Source organism: Cherax quadricarinatus, chromosome 43 (assembly GCF_038502225.1).
Source record: "Cherax quadricarinatus isolate ZL_2023a chromosome 43, ASM3850222v1, whole genome shotgun sequence".
NCBI classification, from domain to species: domain Eukaryota; kingdom Metazoa; phylum Arthropoda; class Malacostraca; order Decapoda; family Parastacidae; genus Cherax; species Cherax quadricarinatus.
In genome coordinates, this window is record NC_091334.1 from 29,418,574 (window position 1) to 29,439,183 (window position 20,610).

General features: G+C 45.3%; 1 protein-coding gene across 1 annotated transcript in view; it reads left to right on the forward strand.

The window, feature by feature from the left end:
- Positions 1–20,610, forward strand: part of LOC128694092 (acetylcholine receptor subunit alpha-like 1) — a gene marked incomplete at its 5' end in the record, with an annotated part of 82,578 nt that overhangs the window by 54,309 nt on the left and 7,659 nt on the right. The window contains 2 exons of the mRNA XM_070093481.1: positions 4,895–5,075; positions 18,518–18,672. Coding sequence (XP_069949582.1) covers positions 4,895–5,075; positions 18,518–18,672 — 336 coding nt within the window. The remainder of the gene's footprint in view (positions 1–4,894; positions 5,076–18,517; positions 18,673–20,610) is intronic.

The window sequence follows — 20,610 nt, forward strand, 5'->3', positions numbered from 1 at the left end:
TCTCTCTCTCGTGTCTTACTTCTGTTACCTTGTCAAAAAACTCCACTAGGTTTGTAACACATTTTCCTTCCCTGGCTCAGTGCTGGTCGTCGTTTATAATCTTGATAAATTAGACACATGTGCAACTCTTGGGTATCTTTATTGAGGAAACGTTTCGCCACACAGTGGCTTCATCAGTCCATACAAAGGAGAATCTTGAAGAACAGGAGGAGAATGAGGTAATCAGTCCCTCAACCTTGGATTACCTCATTCTCCTCCTGTTCTTCAAGATTCTCCTTTGTATGGACTGATGAAGCCACTGTGTGGCGAAACGTTTCCTCAATAAAGATACCCAAGAGTTGCACATGTGTCTAATTTATCAACATGTCGGTTCTCTGAACCATTCATCGTTTATAATCTTATTCTGTTCCAGGTGCTCCACCACTCTCCTCCTGATAATCTTCTCCATGACTGCATCCAATACATGTCAGTAACACTGGTCTGTAGTTTAGTGCCTTGTGTCTGTCTCGTTTCTTATAAACGGGGACTACATTTGCCGTCTTCCATACATCAGGTAGTTGTCCAGTTTCAATCGATGTGTTGAAAATTGTTGTTAGTGGCACGCAGTGTCTCTGCTCCCTTTCTAATTACCCACGGAGATATGTAGTCCGGTCTCACCGCCTTTGAGGTATCAGGTTCATTTAGCAGCTTCTTCACCTCCTCCTCGGTTGTGTGTATTTCATCCAACACTTGTTGGTATATCCCTTGTTGGTGTACCCCCCAATTCTGACTTCCCAGAGTCCTTTCTATCTCCACTGTAAATACTTCCTTAAATCTCATGTTGAGCTCCTCACATACTTCTTGCTCGTTTCTTGTCACCTCCCCACCTTCCTTCCTCAGCCTGATTACCTGGTCCCTGACTCTTGTCTTCCTCCTGATGCGGCTATACAACAGCTTAGGTCAGACTTGACTTACGATGTTATGTTGTTTTGGTACTGTCGCTGAGCCTCTCTCTTTACCTGTGCATGCTCGTTTCTGGGTCTCTGACTAATCTCTTTATTTCCCTGGGTCCTTTGTCTTCTGTAATTTTTACCATTCTCTGGCACACTTAGTTTTTGCCTCCCTACACCTTCGGATAAACCAAGGACTCGTTCTGATCTTCCCATTATTTCTATAGCCCTTGGGAACAAACCTTTCTTCTGCCTCCCTGCATTTTGTTGTAACGTATTCCATCATTTAGTTTACTGATTTTCCTACCAATTCTCTTTCCCACTGAACCTCCTGCAGGAAGTTCCTCATGTCCGTGTAGTCGCCCCTTTTTGTAGGTTGGCTTTTCCCATCATACTCCTGTTACCTCTCCACTTGTAACTCTACTATGTATTCAAAGTTCAGAACCATATGGTCACTAGCTCTGAGGGATCTTTCATATGTGATGTCCTCTAAGTCCGAGCTACTCAAGGTGAATACTAGGTCCAGTCTTGCTGGATCACTCTCACCTCTCTCTCTGGTAGTATCCTTAACATGTTGATGCATGAGGTTTTCCAGTACCACATCCATCATCTTGGCTCTCCATGTTTCGGGACCCCCGTGTGGCTCCAGATTTTCCCATTCAATCTCCTTGTGATTGAAATCACCCATGTGTGTGTGTGTGTGTGTGTACTCACCTAGTTGAGGTTGCGGGGGTCGAGTCCGAGCTCCTGGCCCCGCCTCTTCACTGATCGCTACTAGGTCACTCTCCCTGAGCCGTGAGCTTTATCATACCTCTGCTTAAAGCTATGTATGGATCCTGCCTCCACTACATCGCTTCCCAAACTATTCCACTTACTGACTACTCTGTGGCTGAAGAAATACTTCCTAACATCCCTGTGATTCATCTGCGTCTTCAACTTCCAACTGTGTCCCCTTGTTACTGTGTCCAATCTCTGGAACATCCTGTCTTTGTCCACCTTGTCAATTCCTCTCAGTATTTTGTATGTCGTTATCATGTCCCCCCTATCTCTCCTGTCCTCCAGTGTCGTCAGGTTGATTTCCCTTAACCTCTCCTCGTAGGACATACCTCTTAGCTCTGGGACTAGTCTTGTTGCAAACCTTTGCACTTTCTCTAGTTTCTTCACGTGCTTGGCTAGGTGTGGGTTCCAAACTGGTGCCGCATACTCCAATATGGGCCTAACATACACGGTGTACAGGGTCCTGAATGATTCCTTATTAAGATGTCGGAATGCTGTTCTGAGGTTTGTGTGTGTGTGTGTGTGTGTGTGTGTACTCACCTAGTTCTCACCTAGTTGAGGTTGCGGGGGTCGAGTCCGAGCTCCTGGCCCCGCCTCTTCACTGATCGCTACTAGGTCACTCTCCCTGAGCCGTGAGCTTTATCATACCTCTGCTTAAAGCTATGTATGGATCCTGCCTCCACTACATCGCTTCCCAAACTATTCCACTTACTGACTACTCTGTGGCTGAAGAAATACTTCCTAACATCCCTGTGATTCATCTGTGTCTTTAGCTTCCAACTGTGTCCCCTTGTTACTGTGTCCAATCTCTGGAACATCCTGTCTTTGTCCACCTTGTCAATTCCTCTCAGTATTTTGTATGTTGTTATCATGTCCCCCCTATCTCTCCTGTCCTCCAGTGTCGTCAGGTTGATTTCCCTTAACCTCTCCTCGTAGGACATACCTCTTAGCTCTGGGACTAGTCTTGTTGCAAACCTTTGCACTTTCTCTAGTTTCTTTACGTGCTTGGCTAGGTGTGGGTTCCAAACTGGTGCCGCATACTCCAATATGGGCCTAACGTATACGGTGTACAGGGTCCTGAATGATTCCTTATTAAGATGTCGGAATGCTGTTCTGAGGTTTGCTAGGCGCCCATATGCTGCAGCAGTTATTTGGTTGATGTGCGCTTCAGGAGATGTGCCTGGTGTTATACTCACCCCAAGATCTTTTTCCTTGAGTGAGGTTTGTAGTCTCTGACCCCCTAGACTGTACTCCGTCTGCGGCCTTCTTTGCCCTTCCCCAATCTTCATGACTTTGCACTTGGTGGGATTGAACTCCAGGAGCCAATTGCTGGACCAGTTCTGCAGCCTGTCCAGATCCCTTTGTAGTTCTGCCTGGTCTTCGATCGAGTGTATTCTTCTCATCAACTTCACATCATCTGCAAACAGGGACACCTCAGAGTCTATTCCTTCCGTCATGTGTGTGTGTGTGTGTGTGTGTGTGTGTGTGTGTGTGTCTACTCACCTATCAGTGGTTGCAGGAGTCGATTCACAGCTCCTGGCCCCACCTCTTCACTGGTCGCTACTAGGTCCACTCTCTCCCTGCTCCATGAGCTTAATCATACTTCTTCTTAAAGCTGTGTATGCATGCTACCCCCACTATATCACTCTCCAGAGTGTTCTACTTCCTGTGGCTGAAGAAATACTTACTAACATCCCTGTGACTCATCTGAGTTTTCAGCTTCCAGTTGTGACTATTTGATGCTGTATCCCATCTCAGGAACATTCTGTCCCTGGCCACCTTGTCAGCTCCTCTCAGTGTTTTATATGTCGTTATCATGTCTCCCCTCTCTCTCCTGTCCTCCAGTGTCGTCAGGCCGATTTTCCCTAACCTCTCCACGTAGGACATGCCCCTTAGCTCTGGGACTAGTCTTCTTGCAAACCTTTGCACTTTCTCTAGTTTCTTGAAGTGCTAGACCAGGTGGGGTTCTATATTGGTGTGTATATGTGGTTGCAGGAGTCGAGTCACAGCTCCTGACACAGGCTTTTTGACGGTTGTTACTAAATCCACTCTCTCCCTGCTCCAAAAGCGTTATCCTGTGTGTGTGTACTAGCCTATTTGTGGTTGCAGGGGTCGATTCACAGCTCCTGGCTCCACTGTGTGTGTGCATATACTCACCTAGTTGTGGTTGTAGGGGTTGAGACTCAGCTCCTGGCCCCGCCTTTTCACTGATCGCTACTAGGTCCTCTCTCTCCCTGTTCCATGAGCTTTATCATACCTCGTCTTAAAACTATGTATGGAACCTGCCTCACTACATCACTTGCCAGATTATTCCACTTCATGACAATTCTGTGAATGAAGAAATACTTCCTAACATCCCTCTGACTCATCTGAATGTGTGTGGATGTGTGTGTGTGTGTGTGTGTGTGTGTGTGTGTGTGTGTGTGTGTGTGTGTGTGTGTGTGTGTGTGGATGTGGGTGTGTGTGTGTGTGTGTGTGTGTGTGTGTGTGTGTGTGTGTGTGTGGATGTGGGTGTGTGTGTGTGTGTGTGTGTGTGTGTGTGTGTGTGTGTGTGTGTGTGTGTGTGTGTGTGTGTGTGTGTGTGTGTGTGTGTGTGTGGATGTGGTGTGTGTGTGTGTGTGTGTGTGTGTGTGTGTGTGTGTGTGTGTGTGTGTGTGTGTGTGTGTGTGTGTGTGTGTGTGTGTGTGTGTGTGGATGTGGGTGTGTGTGTGTGTGTGTGTGTGTGTGTGTGTGTGTGTGTGTGTGTGTGTGTGTGTGTGTGTGTGTGTGTGTGTGTGTGTGTGTGTGTGTGTATGTGTGTGTGTGTGTGTGGTGTGTGTGTGGTGTGTGTGTGGGTGTGGGTGTGTGTGTGGATGTGGGTGTGTGTGTGTGTGTGTGTGTGTGTGTGTGTGTGTGTGTGTGTGTGTGTGTGTGTGTGGGTGCGTGTGTGTGTGTGTGTGTGTGTGTGTGTGTGTGTGTGTGTGTGTGTGTGTGTGTGTGTGTGTGTGTGGATGTGTGTGTGTGTGTGTGTGTGTGTGTGTGTGTGTGTGGATGTGTGTGTGTGTGTGTGTGTGTGTGTGTGTGTGTGTGTGTGTGTGTGTGTGTGTGTGTGTGTGTGTGTGTGTGTGTGTGTGTGTGTGTGTGTGTGTGTGTGTTCATTATCATTCACTATGTATCACCAGTGTCAATATGTGTTGTGATGTGTACAGCGCTGACGACTACACTCGAGGCTACATGCAGAGCAAGGCTATGGTAGGCTACGAGGGGAAGGTGTTCTGGCCTCCACCTACCAAGTTCCGCTCCACCTGCCCGGTCGATGTCACTTACTTCCCCTTCGATGACCAGACCTGTATACTCAAGCTTGGTTCCTGGATCTACGATGGCTTTCAGGTGAGTCTCAGGGGAGCTTCAAGGAGAAGGGTTCTTGTTCCAAGGTAATAATGCTTTACACAGGTGAATCAAAGATGCCTTGATACTTATGATTGTGAGCCAGGGTCAGCCAGGGTCTATCAGGGTTAGCCAGGATCTGCTAGGGCCAGCCAGGGTCAGCCAAAGTCTGTCAGGGTCAGCCAGTGTATGTCAGGGTCAGCCAGTGTATGTCAGGGTCAGCCAGTGTATGTCAGGGTCAGCCAGGGTCTGCCAGACTCAACCAGTGTCTGTCAGGGTCAGTCAGGGTCTGTCAAGATCAGCGAGGGTCTGCCAGGGTCTGCCAGGGTCTGCCAGGGTCAGCCAGGGTCAGCCAGGGTCAGCCAGGGTCAGTCAGGGTCAGCCAGGGTCTGCCAGACTCAACCAGTGTCTGTCAGGGTCAGTCAGGGTCTGTCAAGATCAGCGAGGGTCTGCCAGGGTCAGCCAGGGTCAGCCAGGGTCTGCCAGGGTCAGTCAGGGTCAGCCAGGGTCAGCCAGGGTCAGCCAGGGTCAGCCAGGGTCAGCCAGGGTCAGCCAGGGTCAGCCAGGGTCAGCCAGGGTCAGCCAGGGTCAGCCAGGGTCAGCCAGGGTCAGCTCGGGGTTCATTGCATGGGTCAGCTTGAAGAAGCTGCTGAGGTCAGTTAAGGGAGACAGTCCTGGGATCAGCCGAAGATCAGTGCTGGGATCAGCCGAAGACCAGTGCTGGGATCAGCCGAAGACCAGTGCTGGGATCAGCCGAAGATCAGTGCTGGGATCAGCCGAAGATCAGTGCTGGGATCAGCCGAAGATCAGTGCTGGGATCAGCCGAAGATCAGTGCTGGGATCAGCCGAAGATCAGTGCTGGGATCAGCCGAAGATCAGTGCTGGGATCAGCCGAAGATCAGTGCTGGGATCAGCCGAAGATCAGTGCTGGGATCAGCCGAAGATCAGTGCTGGGATCAGCCGAAGATCAGTGCTGGGATCAGCCGAAGATCAGTGCTGGGATCAGCCGAAGATCAGTGCTGGGATCAGCCAAAGATCAGTGCTGGGATCAGCCGAAGACCAGTGCTGGGAACAGCCGAAGATCAGTGCTGGGATCATCCGAAGATCAGTGCTGGGATCAGCCGAAGATCAGTGCTGGGATCAGTCAAGGATCAGTGCTGGGATCAGTCAAGGATCAGTGCTGGGATCAGTCAAGGATCAGTGCTGGGATCAGTCAAGGATCAGTGCTGGGATCAACCAAAGATCAGCGTTGGGATCAGCCAAGGATCAGTGCTGGGATCAGTCAAAGATCAGTTCTGGGATCAGTCAAGGATCAGTACTGGGATCAGTCAAGGATCAGTGCTGGTATCAGTGCTGGGATCAGTCAAGGATCAGTGCTGGGATCAGTCAAGGATCAGTGCTGGGATCAACCAAAGATCAGTGTTGGGATCAGCCAAGGATCAGTGCTGGGATCAGTCAAAGATCAGTGCTGGGATCAGTCAAGGATCAGTGCTGGGATCAGCCGAAGATCAGTGCTGGGATCAGTCAAGGATCAGTTCTGGGATCAGTCAAAGATCAGTTCTGGGATCAACCAAAGATCAGTTCTGGGATCAACCAGTCATGAGAAACTAGCCTGGTACCATCAGAATGCAGTGTTCCCAAGATCACTGGCACAGAAGACCACACCGTCCGTTTACCCAGCACGACGCTATAAGTAGGCTCCCAACTCTGGCACTCTTTCCAGTAGTGCAAGCGGTAAGGTACATAAGCAGGAATATATGCAGCGTCCTACGTCAAGGGATCCTTGTCACGTTGCAGTTCTGTAAGAACTGAGGAACAATAGTACCTGTTAACGGTAGGTATAATGTTTGTCAGGAAACAGGAAAAGTGTTTCCTGAGGCGGGTGATAGCTATGTGATGACCGACAGTAGGAGCTCTTGGTCACCTTGCCGAGGACCTCCGTCGGCTCACCGGTACACCTCTAAAAACCATGGTAAATAATACTGCATTGATACGGCTCTAGTGTATCTATATTTGATATACCCCTACCCATTGCATTTGTTTACATTTTAATACTTAAGTCTGCTAACAAACTATTTGTATTCTAAGCACAGATTTAGTCATAAGTATCCGCATCTGGAATTAGTGAATATATTGGCCATTACAGGGGAAGACTGCGGGCTTTCAACAGCAGTTTCTCGAGTATGTTTCTCTAGTTTCTCTAGTATGTTTCTCAGTATGATGTAAGTGGTCTTGAAAGCCGTCAGCTTGAAGAATGAGACACTTGTGTAGCATTTGAGAGTCTTTATTGAGGAATGGTTTCGCCAGCCAGTTGTGTGGGAGTCCACTTGAGAACACTCATGACCATGAAAAGGGATTTATCTTATTGGTTGACAACTCAGAACCCCAACAGCCGCGGGTCCGGGGACTCATTCATTGGGTCAGCTATGTCCCACGGGACTGTAAATAGAGCCCTGGAGGCCTATGTATTCCTCTGTTTGTAGTATGTCACCTGGAACGTCGTGGATGAGTCTCACCTGGATTTGGACGATCGCCCATATGTCACGATGTCTTCTGGTTGGCCCTATCCATACCAGTATCAGTCATCTGCAGCCAGTAGAATATGAGCCTTGGGAGGACCTATCTGAGTGTGATCGGTGTTGATGGCGTGATTGAAGGTAGGATGAAACCACTCATAACTGAAGGTATGATGAATCCACTATTCACTTGAACAACATCGAGCGGATTAGTAAAACGGGAATGTTCGTTGGGCACTATGTTGAACACACCCGGTATATTACGAATTGTTTCAGCGTCACTCGAAATGGACTGGTCCCTGGACCAATTATGTACCTCTGTAATCTTTTGACTACCGCCCACAGGATGGGTATGGGGTGCATAATAAACATATTAAACTAATCGCTCGAAATGCCAAAACTTGTTCACAAAATTCGCTAGTCAGCGGTATTTTATGTTCACATTAGGAAGAATGACTGACGGTAAGTAGCTTTGCAAATACAAAAATTGTACCTCCAACACTGTAACTCTGCTCCAGTCCTTAATTAATGATCAGTCGAGCACAGTCACAAAGAGATGCAGACCACTAATTTACGATTCTCCGCGTAGCACTACTGCGGGATTTTATTCGCTCTCTCAGTTGATGCAATAAGAAAAGTGGTGTTGACACCAAGACTAGAGAGCTTCTTATCGTTGTGTATGCTCCTTGTATGGGCAAATTAACACTGGCATAATGTCTGAAGAGCTTGGATGTCCACCAGCACTGCACGATTTCTCTTCTCCTGTCGTATGTCACGTTAAATGAGACCACTAGCTAACTAATCGTATTAAGAGTTTATGTATATATAGTTTTAAGATGTCTTTAGATAAAGGTATTTCTAGGGCTAACATCAGCGTGAATTGTATCACGGTGCTTGCTGGGAAGTGTCGGGAAAGTAACAGCGTCCACAGCCAGACGGTGCTTGTTGGGAAGTGTCGGGAAAGTAACAGCGTCCACAGCCAGACGGTGCTTGTTGCAAAGTGTCGGGAAAGTACCAGCGTCCACAGCCAGACGGTGCTTGTTGGGAAGTGTCGGGAAAGTAACAGCGTCCACAGCCAGACGGTGCTTGTTGCAAAGTGTCGGGAAAGTACCAGCGTCCACAGCCAGACGGTACTACTTGTTGCAAAGTGTCGGGAAAGTAACAGCGTCCACAGCCAGACGGTGCTTGTTGCAAAGTGTCGGGAAAGTACCAGCGTCCACAGCCAGACGGTACTACTTGTTGCAAAGTGTCGGGAAAGTAACAGCGTCCACAGCCAGACGGTGCTTGCTGGGAAGTGTCGGGAAAGTAACAGCGTCCACAGCCAGACGGTGCTTGTTGGGAAGTGTCGGGAAAGTAACAGCGTCCACAGCCAGACGGTGCTTGTTGGGAAGTGTCGGGAAAGTAGCACCGTCCACAGCCAGACGGTGCTTGTTGGGAAGTGTCGGGAAAGTAACAGCGTCCACAGCCAGACGGTGTTTGTTGCAAAGTGTTGGGAAAGTAGCAGCGCCTACAGCCAGACGGTGCTTGTTGCAAAGTGTCGGGAAAGTACCAGCGTCCACAGCCAGACGGTACTACTAGTTGCAAAGTGTCGGGAAAGTAACAGCGTCCACAGCCAGACGGTGCTTGTTGCAAAGTGTCGGGAAAGTACCAGCGTCCACAGCCAGACGGTGCTTGTTGGGAAGTGTCGGGAAAGTAACAGCGTCCACAGCCAGACGGTGCTTGTTGGGAAGTGTCAGGAAAGTAACAGCGTCCACAGCCAAACGGTGCTTGTTGGGAAGTGTCAGGAAAGTAACAGCGTCCACAGCCAGACGGTGCTTGTTGGGAAGTGTCGGGAAAGTAACAGCGTCCACGGCCAAACGGTGCTTGTTGGGAAGTGTCAGGAAAGTAACAGCGTCCACAGTCAAACTGGTAAGTGCTGATGATCACTTTCTGTCTACATGTAATTTCGCTCTAATTTAAAACCGCTTAATTAGGATGCTGTCTTGCAATTAGTTAGGGTGCTGTCTTGCAGTTAGTTAGGGTGCTGTCTTTAAATTACTTAGGGTGCTGTCTTGCAATTAGTTAGGGTGCTGTCTTGCAGTTAGTTAGGGTGCTGTCTTTAAATTACTTAGGGTACTGTCTTGCAGTTAGTTAGGGTGCTGTCTTGCAGTTAGTTAGGGTGCTGTCTTTAAATTACTTAGGGTACTGTCTTGCAGTTAGTTAGGGTGCTGTCTTGCAGTTAGTTAGGGTGCTGTCTTTAAATTACTTAGGGTACTGTCTTGCAGTTAGTTAGGGTGCTGTCTTGCAGTTAGTTAGGGTGCTGTCTTTAAATTACTTAGGGTACTGTCTTGCAGTTAGTTAGGGTGCTGTCTTGCAGTTAGTTAGGGTGCTGTCTTTAAATTACTTAGGGTACTGTCTTGCAGTTAGTTAGGGTGCTGTCTTGCAGTTAGGGTGCTGTCTTACAGTTAGTTAGGGTGCTGTCTTACAGTTAGGGTTCTGTCCTGCAGTTAGGGTGCTGTCTTGCAGTTAGTTAGGGTGTTGTCTTACAGTTAGTTAGGGTGCTGTCTTGCAGTTAGTTAGGGTGCTGTTTTACAATTAGTTAGTGTGCTGTCTTACAGTTAGTTAGTATGCTGTCTTACAGTTAGTTAGGGTGCTGTCTTACAGTTAGTTAGGGTGCTGTCTTACATTTAGTTAGTGTGATGTCTTACAGTTAGTTAGTGTACTGTCTTACAGTTAGTTAGAGTGCTGTCTTACAGTTAGTTAGGGTGCTGTCTTACAGTTAGTGTGCTGTCTTACAGTTAGTTAGGGTGCTGTCTTACAGTTAGTGTGCTGTCTTACAGTTAGTTAGGGTGCTGTCTTACAGTTAGTTAGGGTGCTGTCTTGCAGTTAGTTAGTTAGGTGCTGTCTTACAGTTAGTTAGTGCTGTCTTACAGTCTTACAGTTAGAGTGCTGTCTTACAGTTAGTTAGGGTGCTGTCTTACAGTTAGTGTGCTGTCTTACAGTTAGTTAGGGTGCTGTCTTACAGTTAGTGTGCTGTCTTACAGTTAGTTAGGGTGCTGTCTTACAGTTAGTGTGCTGTCTTACAGTTAGTTAGGGTGCTGTCTTACAGTTAGTTAGTGTGCTGTCTTACAGTTAGTTAGGGTGCTGTCTTGCAGTTAGTTAGTGTGCTGACTTGCAGTTAGTTAGGTTGCTGTCTTGCAGTTAGTTAGAGTGCTGTCTTGCAGTTAGTTAGAGTGCTGTCTTACAGTCAGGGTGCTGTCTTGCAGTTAGTTAGGGTGCTGTCTTACAGTTAGTTAGGGTGCTGTCTTGCAGTTAGTTAGGGTGCTGTCTTGCAGTTAGTTAGGGTGCTGTCTTACAGTTAGTTAGGGTGCTGTCTTACAGTTAGTTAGTGTGCTGTCTTACAGTTAATTAGTGTGCTGTCTTGCAGTTAGTTAGGGTGCTGTCTTGCAGTTATTTAGGGTGCTGTCTTGCAGTTAGTGTGCTGTCTTACAGTTATTTAGGGTGCTGTCTTGCAGTTAGTTAGTGTGCTGTCTTACAGTTAGTTAAAGTGCTGTCTTGCAGTTAGTTAGTGTGCTGTCTTACAGTTAATTAGGGTGCTGTCTTGCAGTTAGTGTGCTGTCTTACAGTTAAGGTGCTGTGTTGCAGTTAGTGTGCTGTCGTGCAGTTAGGTAGTGTGCTGTCTTGCTGTTAGGTAGGGTGCTGTCTTGCAGTTAGTGTGCTGTGTTACAGTTAGTTAGGGTGCTGTCATGCAGTTAGTGTGCTGTGTTACAGTTAATTAGGGTGCTGTCTTGCAGTAAGTTAGGGTGCTGTCTTGCAGTTAGTTAGGGTGCTGTCTTGCAGTTAGTTAGTGTGCTGTGTTACAGTTAATTAGGGTGCTGTCTTGCAGTTAGTTAGGGTGCTGTCTTGCAGTTAGTTAGGGTGCTGTCTTGCAGTTAGTTAGGGTGCTGTCTTGCAGTTAGTTAGGGTGCTGTCTTACAGTTAGTTAGGGTGCTGTCTTGCAGTTAGTTAGGGTGCTGTCTTGCAGTTAGTTAGTGTGCTGTGTTACAGTTAATTAGGGTGCTGTCTTGCAGTTAGTTAGGGTGCTGTCTTGCAGTTAGTTAGGGTGCTGTCTTGCAGTTAGTTAGGGTGCTGTGTTACAGTTAGTTAGGGTGCTGTGTTACAGTTAGTTCGGGTGCTGTCTTGTAGTTAGGGTGCTGTGTTACAGTTAATTAGGGTGCTGTCTTACAGTTAGTTAGGGTGCTGTCTTGCAGTCAGTTAGGGTGCTGTCTGACAGTTAGGGTGCTGTGTTGCAGTTAGTGTGCTGTCATGCAGTTAGTTAGGGTGCTGTCTTACAGCTAGGTAGGGTGCTGTCTTGCAGTTAGTTAGTGTGCTGTGTTACAGTTAATTAGGGTGCTGTCTTGCAGTTAGTTAGGGTGCTGTCTTGCAGTTAGTTAGGGTGCTGTGTTACAGTTAGTTAGGGTGCTGTGTTACAGTTAGTTAGGGTGCTGTGTTACAGTTAGTTAGGGTGCTGTGTTACAGTTAGTTAGGGTGCTGTGTTACAGTTAGTTAGGGTGCTGTGTTACAGTTAGTTAGGGTGCTGTGTTACAGTTAGTTAGGGTGCTGTGTTACAGTTAGTTAGGGTGCTGTGTTACAGTTAGTTAGGGTGCTGTGTTACAGTTAGTTAGGGTGCTGTGTTACAGTTAGTTAGGGTGCTGTGTTACAGTTAGTTAGGGTGCTGTGTTACAGTTAGTTAGGGTGCTGTGTTACAGTTAGTTAGGGTGCTGTGTTACAGTTAGTTAGGGTGCTGTGTTACAGTTAGTTAGGGTGCTGTGTTACAGTTAGTTAGGGTGCTGTGTTACAGTTAGTTAGGGTGCTGTGTTACAGTTAGTTAGGGTGCTGTGTTACAGTTAGTTAGGGTGCTGTGTTACAGTTAGTTAGGGTGCTGTGTTACAGTCAGTTAGGGTGCTGTGTTACAGTTAGTTAGTGTGCTGTGTTACAGTCAGTTAGGGTGCTGTGTTACAGTTAGTTAGTGTGCTGTGTTACAGTCAGTTAGGGTGCTGTGTTACAGTTAGTTAGGGTGCTGTGTTACAGTTAGTTAGGGTGCTGTGTTACAGTTAGTTAGGGTGCTGTGTTACAGTTAGTTAGGGTGCTGTGTTACAGTTAGTTAGGGTGCTGTGTTACAGTTAGTTAGGGTGCTGTGTTACAGTTAGTTAGGGTGCTGTGTTACAGTTAGTTAGGGTGCTGTGTTACAGTTAGTTAGGGTGCTGTCTTGCAAGAAATATGTTCATCCCCATCCTGCTGCTGAAAGAGAGAGGGTCTGGTGACGCTACCCTGACCTTCGTGTCGCTGTGAGAGAGAGAGGGGTCTCAGCCCCCTACTCAGGAGGTCGCCGCTCCCCTGTTACTTGCTGACGATTTGATGATAATTTCTAAACAAGTGCTTTCTTCAGTCCGTTACAAAAAAAGAACGGTGAATTACGAGGAGTAGATTGAGGTAATCGGTCCCTTAGCGTTCAGCCCATCAAGTGATGGATTGAATAAAACCCCAGACTGAAGAACTCACTACTCTGAGGATCAGGTCCAGTATATAACAACAGTCACAAGTATGACTCACCAAGGATCAGGTCCAGTATATAACAACAGTCACAAGTATGACTCACCATGGATCAGGTCCAGTATATAACAACAGTCACAAGTATGACTCACCAAGGATCAGGTCCAGTATATAACAACAGTCACAAGTATGACTCACCATGGATCAGGTCCAGTATATAACAACAGTCACAAGTGTTACTCACCAAGGATCAGGTCCAGTATATAACAACAGTCACAAGTATGACTCATCAAGGATCAGGTCCAGTATATAACAACAGTCACAAGTATGACTCACCATGGATCAGGTCCAGTATATAACAACAGTCACAAGTATGACTCACCAAGGATCAGGTCCAGTATATAACAACAGTCACAAGTATGACTCACCAAGGATCAGGTCCAGTATATAACAACAGTCACAAGTGTTACTCACCAAGGATCAGGTCCAGTATATAACAACAGTCACAAGTATGACTCACCAAGGATCAGGTCCAGTATATAACAACAGTCACAAGTATGACTCACCAAGGATCAGGTCCAGTATATAACAACAGTCACAAGTATGACTCACCAAGGATCAGGTCCAGTATATAACAACAGTCACAAGTATGACTCACCAAGGATCAGGTCCAGTATATAACAACAGTCACAAGTGTTACTCACCAAGGATCAGGTCCAGTATATAACAACAGTCACAAGTATGACTCACCATGGATCAGGTCCAGTATATAACAACAGTCACAAGTATGACTCACCATGGATCAGGTCCAGTATATAACAACAGTCACAAGTATGACTCACCATGGATCAGGTCCAGTATATAACAACAGTCACAAGTATGACTCACCATGGATCAGGTCCAGTATATAACAACAGTCACAAGTATGACTCACCAAGGATCAGGTCCAGTATATAACAACAGTCACAAGTATGACTCACCAAGGATCAGGTCCAGTATATAACAACAGTCACAAGTATGACTCACCAAGGATCAGGTCCAGTATATAACAACAGTCACAAGTATGACTCACCAAGGATCAGGTCCAGTATATAACAACAGTCACAAGTATGACTCACCAAGGATCAGGTCCAGTATATAACAACAGTCACAAGTATGACTCACCAAGGATCAGGTCCAGTATATAACAACAGTCACAAGTATGACTCACCAAGGATCAGGTCCAGTATATAACAACAGTCACAAGTGTTACTCACCAAGGATCAGGTCCAGTATATAACAACAGTCACAAGTGTTACTCACCAAGGATCAGGTCCAGTATATAACAACAGTCACAAGTATGACTCACCAAGGATCAGGTCCAGTATATAACAACAGTCACAAGTATGACTCACCAAGGATCAGGTCCAGTATATAACAACAGTCACAAGTATGACTCACCAAGGATCAGGTCCAGTATATAACAACAGTCACAAGTATGACTCACCAAGGATCAGGTCCAGTATATAACAACAGTCACAAGTATGACTCACCAAGGATCAGGTCCAGTATATAACAACAGTCACAAGTGTGTAAAAAGAGACGGTCGTGAAATTAAATTGTTCCAGTCAGTGACTGGAACAATATACAAATAACCCGCACATAGGAGAGAGGAGCTTACGACAACGTTTCGGTCCGACTTGGATCATTTACAAGTCACACTAACACACGAAGGTGACGGAGCTAGTGTATATAGGAGAGAGGGACAGGGACGTCCCTCACCCTCTGTGTTAGACTCAAATGTCATAAGCTTCTCTCTCCCACGAGCTGGTTATTTGTATACAGAGTATTCTTGGACTGCCGTTGGGGTCACAATGTCACGCACTTGTGCTGCAATTTCACCCAGAGTGACAATTAGGCTGGACTAATGAAATACCTGACTCTTCAGCCGTGGGCTGTTAACAGTGTCAGTCAGGCTGAGAGGAAGACTGGTGTAGGGGACTGGTAAACAACAGAATAAACACCCGCAATACAACATACAAAGTAATAAGCAAGAAACAATTTAATAGGTAATACTGTGTCAGTCTTGTTTTATTGCATACTTCTCAAAGTTAGTATAAACAATAGACAGTATACCAGAGCTCAATCTAACATTAACTTTAAATATAGTACAAACTCTTCCCAAAATACACACACACACACACACACACACACACACACACAGGAACCATACATAGTTTTAAGAAGAGGTATGATGCAGCTCAGGAAGCAGAGAGAGAGAGGACCTAGTAGCGATCAGTGAAGAGGCGGGGCCAGGAGCTGAGTCTCGACCCCTGCAACCACAATTAGGTGAGTACAATTAGGTGAGTACACACACACACACACACCACACACACACACACACACACACACACACACACACACACACACACACACACACACACACACACACACACACACACACACACACACACACACACACACACACACACACACAGGAACCATACATAGTTTTAAGAAGAGGTATGATACAGCTCAGGAAGCAGAGAGAGAGGACCTAATAGCGATCAGTGAAGAGGCGGGGAAAGGAGCTGAGTCTCGACCCCTGCAACCACAATTAGGTGAATTAGGTGGGTACACACACACACACACACATGTATATATATATATATATATATATATATATATATATATATATATATATATATATATATATATATATATATATATATATATATATATATATATATATATATATATATATATATATATATATATATGTCGTGCCGAATAGGCAGAACTTGCGATCTTGGCTTAAATAGCAACGCTCATCTTGCCATATAGGACAAGTGAAAATTTGTGTATGCAATAATTTCGCCAAAATCATTCTGAACCTAACGAAAAAAATATATTTCACTGTGTTTGTTTAGTATTAAATTATTGTAAACAAATCTAAAATATATTTAGTTGGGTTAGGCTAAAATAAATTGTTCTTGTTATAATAAGGTTAGGTAAGTTTTCTAAGATTCTTTTGGTGCAAAATTAATTTTTTTATATTATCATTAGTCAAAAAAATATATCTTTAAACGTACAAGAGAAAGTTTTAGAAAGGACTTAATTTTAAATGAGTTCTTGCTAATTGACCAGTTTTACATATTCGGCAACATTATTGTGCACCCCATATCCATCCTGTGGATGGTAGCGCGAGAGCATATGGATACACAAAAGGCCCAGGAACTAGATCCCAAAGGGTTAACAGGAATACATATGGATTTATATCTACATATCTATAGTTCACTTATCTGTTACAAGCAAATTTAGGAAATTTTCTTAGTATATCTGGTATCTTATTTTCATTACTAAGATATCTTGACATGTCACATAGGTTATTATACTGTCTGTCTCTGTATTCCTCAATAAGTGGACAATTAAGCACATAGTGTTCAAGACAGTGACCATATGTCTGGTCACATAATTTATATTTAGTTTGATCATCATCTGTGTGTCTCCCAAACTGTCAGAAGTACTTGTAACCAAGCCTAAGTCTGGTCACTACAACATCAGTCAGTACTTGTAACCAAGCCTAAGTCTGGCCACTACAACATCAGTCAGTACTTGTAACCAAGCCTAAGTCTGGTCACTACATCATCAGTCCGTACTTGAAACCAAGCCTAAGTCTGGCCACTACAACATCAGTCCTGGCCACTACAACATCAGTCAGTACTTGTAACCAAGCCTAAGTCTGGCCACTACAACATCAGTCAGTACTTGTAACCAAGCCTAAGTCTGGCCACTACAACATCAGTCAGTACTTGTAACCAAGCCTAAGTCTGGTCACTACATCATCAGTCAGTACTTGTAACCAAGCCTAAGTCTGGTCACTACATCATCAGTCAGTATTTGTAACCAAGCCTAAGTCTGGTCACTACATCATCAGTCAGTATTTGTAACCAAGCCTAAGTCTGGCCACTACATCATCAGTCAGTATTTGTAACCAAGCCTAAGCCTGGCCACTACATCATCAGTCAGTATTTGTAACCAAGCCTAAGTCTGGCCACTACAACATCAGTCAGTACTTGTAACCAAGCCTAAGCCTGGCCACTACATCATCAGTCAGTATTTGTAACCAAGCCTAAGTCTGGCCACTACAACATCAGTCAGTACTTGTAACCAAGCCTAAGTCTGGCCACTACAACATCAGTCAGTATTTGTAACCAAGCCTAAGTCTGGTCACTACAACATCAGTCAGTACTTGTAACCAAGCCTAAGTCTGGCCACTACAACATCAGTCAGTATTTGTAACCAAGCCTAAGTCTGGCCACTACAACATCAGTCAGTACTTGTAACCAAGCCTAAGTCTGGCCACTACAACATCAGTCAGTACTTGTAACCAAGCCTAAGTCTGGCCACTACAACATCAGTCAGTACTTGTAACCAAGCCTAAGTCTGGCCACTACAACATCAGTCAGTACTTGTAACCAAGCGTAAGTCTGGCCACTACAACATCAGTCAGTATTTGTAACCAAGCCTAAGTCTGGTCACTACAACATCAGTCAGTACTTATAACCAAGCTTAAGCCTGGCCACTACAACATCAGTCAGTACTTGTAACCAAGCCTAAGTCTGGCCACTACAACATCAGTCAGTACTTGTAACCAAGCCTAAGTCTGGCCACTACAACATCAGTCAGTACTTGTAACCAAGCCTAAGCCTGGCCACTACAACATTAGTCAGTACTTGTAACCAAGCCTAAGTCTGGCCACTACAACATCAATCAGTACTTGTAACCAAGCCTAAGTCTGGCCACTACAACATCAGTCAGTACTTGTAACCAAGCCTAAGTCTGGCCACTACAACATCAGTCAGTACTTGTAACCAAGCCTAAGCCTGGCCACTACATCATCAGTCAGTACTTGTAACCAAGCCTAAGTCTGGCCACTACAACATCAGTCAGTACTTGTAACCAAGCCTAAGTCTGGCCACTACAACATCAGTCAGTACTTGTAACCAAGCCTAATCCTGGCCACTACATCATCAGTCAGTACTTGTAACCAAGCCTAAGTCTGGCCACTACATCATCAGTCAGTATTTGTAACCAAGCCTAAGTCTGGCCACTACATCATCAGTCAGTACTTGTAACCAAGCCTAAGTCTGGCTACTACAACATCAGTCAGTACTTGTAACCAAGCCTAAGTCTGGCCACTACATCATCAGTCAGTACTTGTAACCAAGCCTAAGTCTGGCCACTACATCATCAGTCAGTACTTGTAACCAAGCCTAAGTCTGGCTACTACAACATCAGTCAGTACTTGTAACCAAGCCTAAGCCTGGCCACTACAACATCAGTCAGTGTTCACATTGCAAGTTGCTCCATAAACATACTTATCTACGTTCATGTGATCATGTAGGCCTACTAATAATTTAGTGTTGTGTGTTACAGGTGGACGTGACTAACAGGACGGCCGAGGTGGACCTGACCAACTATATTCCTAACGGGGAGTGGGAACTGCTGGAGGCCAGGATTATCCGTAATGTTATATTTTACTCCTGCTGTCCTGAGCCCTTCCCTGATGTCACTATCACCATCACTATCAGGTACTGTAACTCATTGATGTCACTATCACTATCAGGTACTGTGACTCAGTGATATCGCTATCAGGTACTGTGACTCAGTGATGTCACTCTTACTATCAGGTACTGTGACTCAGTGATGTCACTAACACTATCAGATACTGTGACTCAGTGATATCGCTATCAGGTACTGTGACTCAGTGATATCGCTATCAGGTACTGTGACTCAGTGATGTCACTCTTACTATCAGGTACTGTGACTCAGTGATGTCACTAACACTATCAGATACTGTGACTCAGTGATATCGCTATCAGGTACTGTGACTCAGTGATGTCACTCTTACTATCAGGTACTGTGACTCAGTGATGTCACTAACACTATCAGATACTGTGACTCAGTGATATCGCTATCAGGTACTGTGACTCAGTGATGTCACTCTTACTATCAGGTACTGTGACTCAGTGATGTCACTCTTACTATCAGGTACTGTGACTCAGTGATATCACTAACACTATCAGATACTGTGACTCAGTGATATCGCTATCAGGTACTGTGACTCAGTGATGTCACTCTTACTATCAGGTACTGTGACTCAGTGATGTCACTAACACTATCAGGTACTGTGACTCAGTGATGCTACTATCACTATCAGGTACTGTGACTCAGTGATGCTACTATCACTATCAGGTACTGTGACTTAGTGATGTCACTGTCACTATCAGGTACTGTGACTTAGTGATTTATGTAACTATCACTATCAGGTACTGTGACTGAGTGATGTCACTATCACCATCGCTATCAGGTACTGTGACTCAGTGAAGTCACTATCACTGTCAGGTACTGTGACTCAGTTATGTAACTATCACTGTCAGGTACTGTGACTCAGTGATGTCACTATCACTATCAGGTACTGTAACTCCCTCATGTCACTATCACCATCACTATCAGGTACTGTGCTCAGTGATGTCACTATCAGGTACTATAACTCAGTGATGTCACTATCACTATCAGGTACTGTGACTCAGTGATGTCACTATCACTAGCAGGTACTGTAACTTCCATGATGTCACTATCACCATCGCTCTCAGGATCTGTAACTTCCATGATGTCACTATCACCATCACTATCAGGATCTGTAACTTCCATGATGTCACTATCACCATCACTATCAGGATCTGTAACTTCCATGATGTCACTGTCACCATCACTATCAGGATCTGTAACTTCCATGATGTCACTATCACCATCACTATCAGGATCTGTAGCTTCCATGATGTCACTATCACCATCACTATCAGGAACTGTAACTTCCATGATGTCACTATCACCATCACTATCAGGAACTGTAACTGCCATGATGTCACTGTTACCATCACTTTCAGGAACTGTAACTCCCTCATGTCACTATCACCATCACTATCAGGAACTATAACTTCCATGATGTCACTATCACCATCACTATCAGGATCTGTAACTTCCATCATGTCACTATCACCATTAATGTCACTATCATCCAATCTTTATGAACTACTCAGATATGGGAAACTTGAAGAAATATATAGGATATACAATAAATTCTAACCATACAATTGAGCGGAAAAGTAATGTGAAGGACCTGGGAGTGATAATGTCAGAGGATCTCACCTTCAAAGACCACAACATGGTATCTACCTCATCTGCTAGGAAAATGACAGGATGGATAATGAGAACCTTCAAAACTAGTGATGCCAAGCCCATGATGATTCTCTTCAGGTCTCTTGTTCTATCTAGGCTGGAATATTGCTGCACACTAACGGCCTCCTTTAAGGTTGGCGACATTGCAGACCTGGAGAGTGTACAAAGAACTTTCACGGCACACATAAGTACGATAAGGCACCTAAATTACTGGGAACGGTTGAAGTCCCTTGATTTGTATTCCTTGGAACGCAGGCGAGAGAGATACAGGATAATATACATTTGGC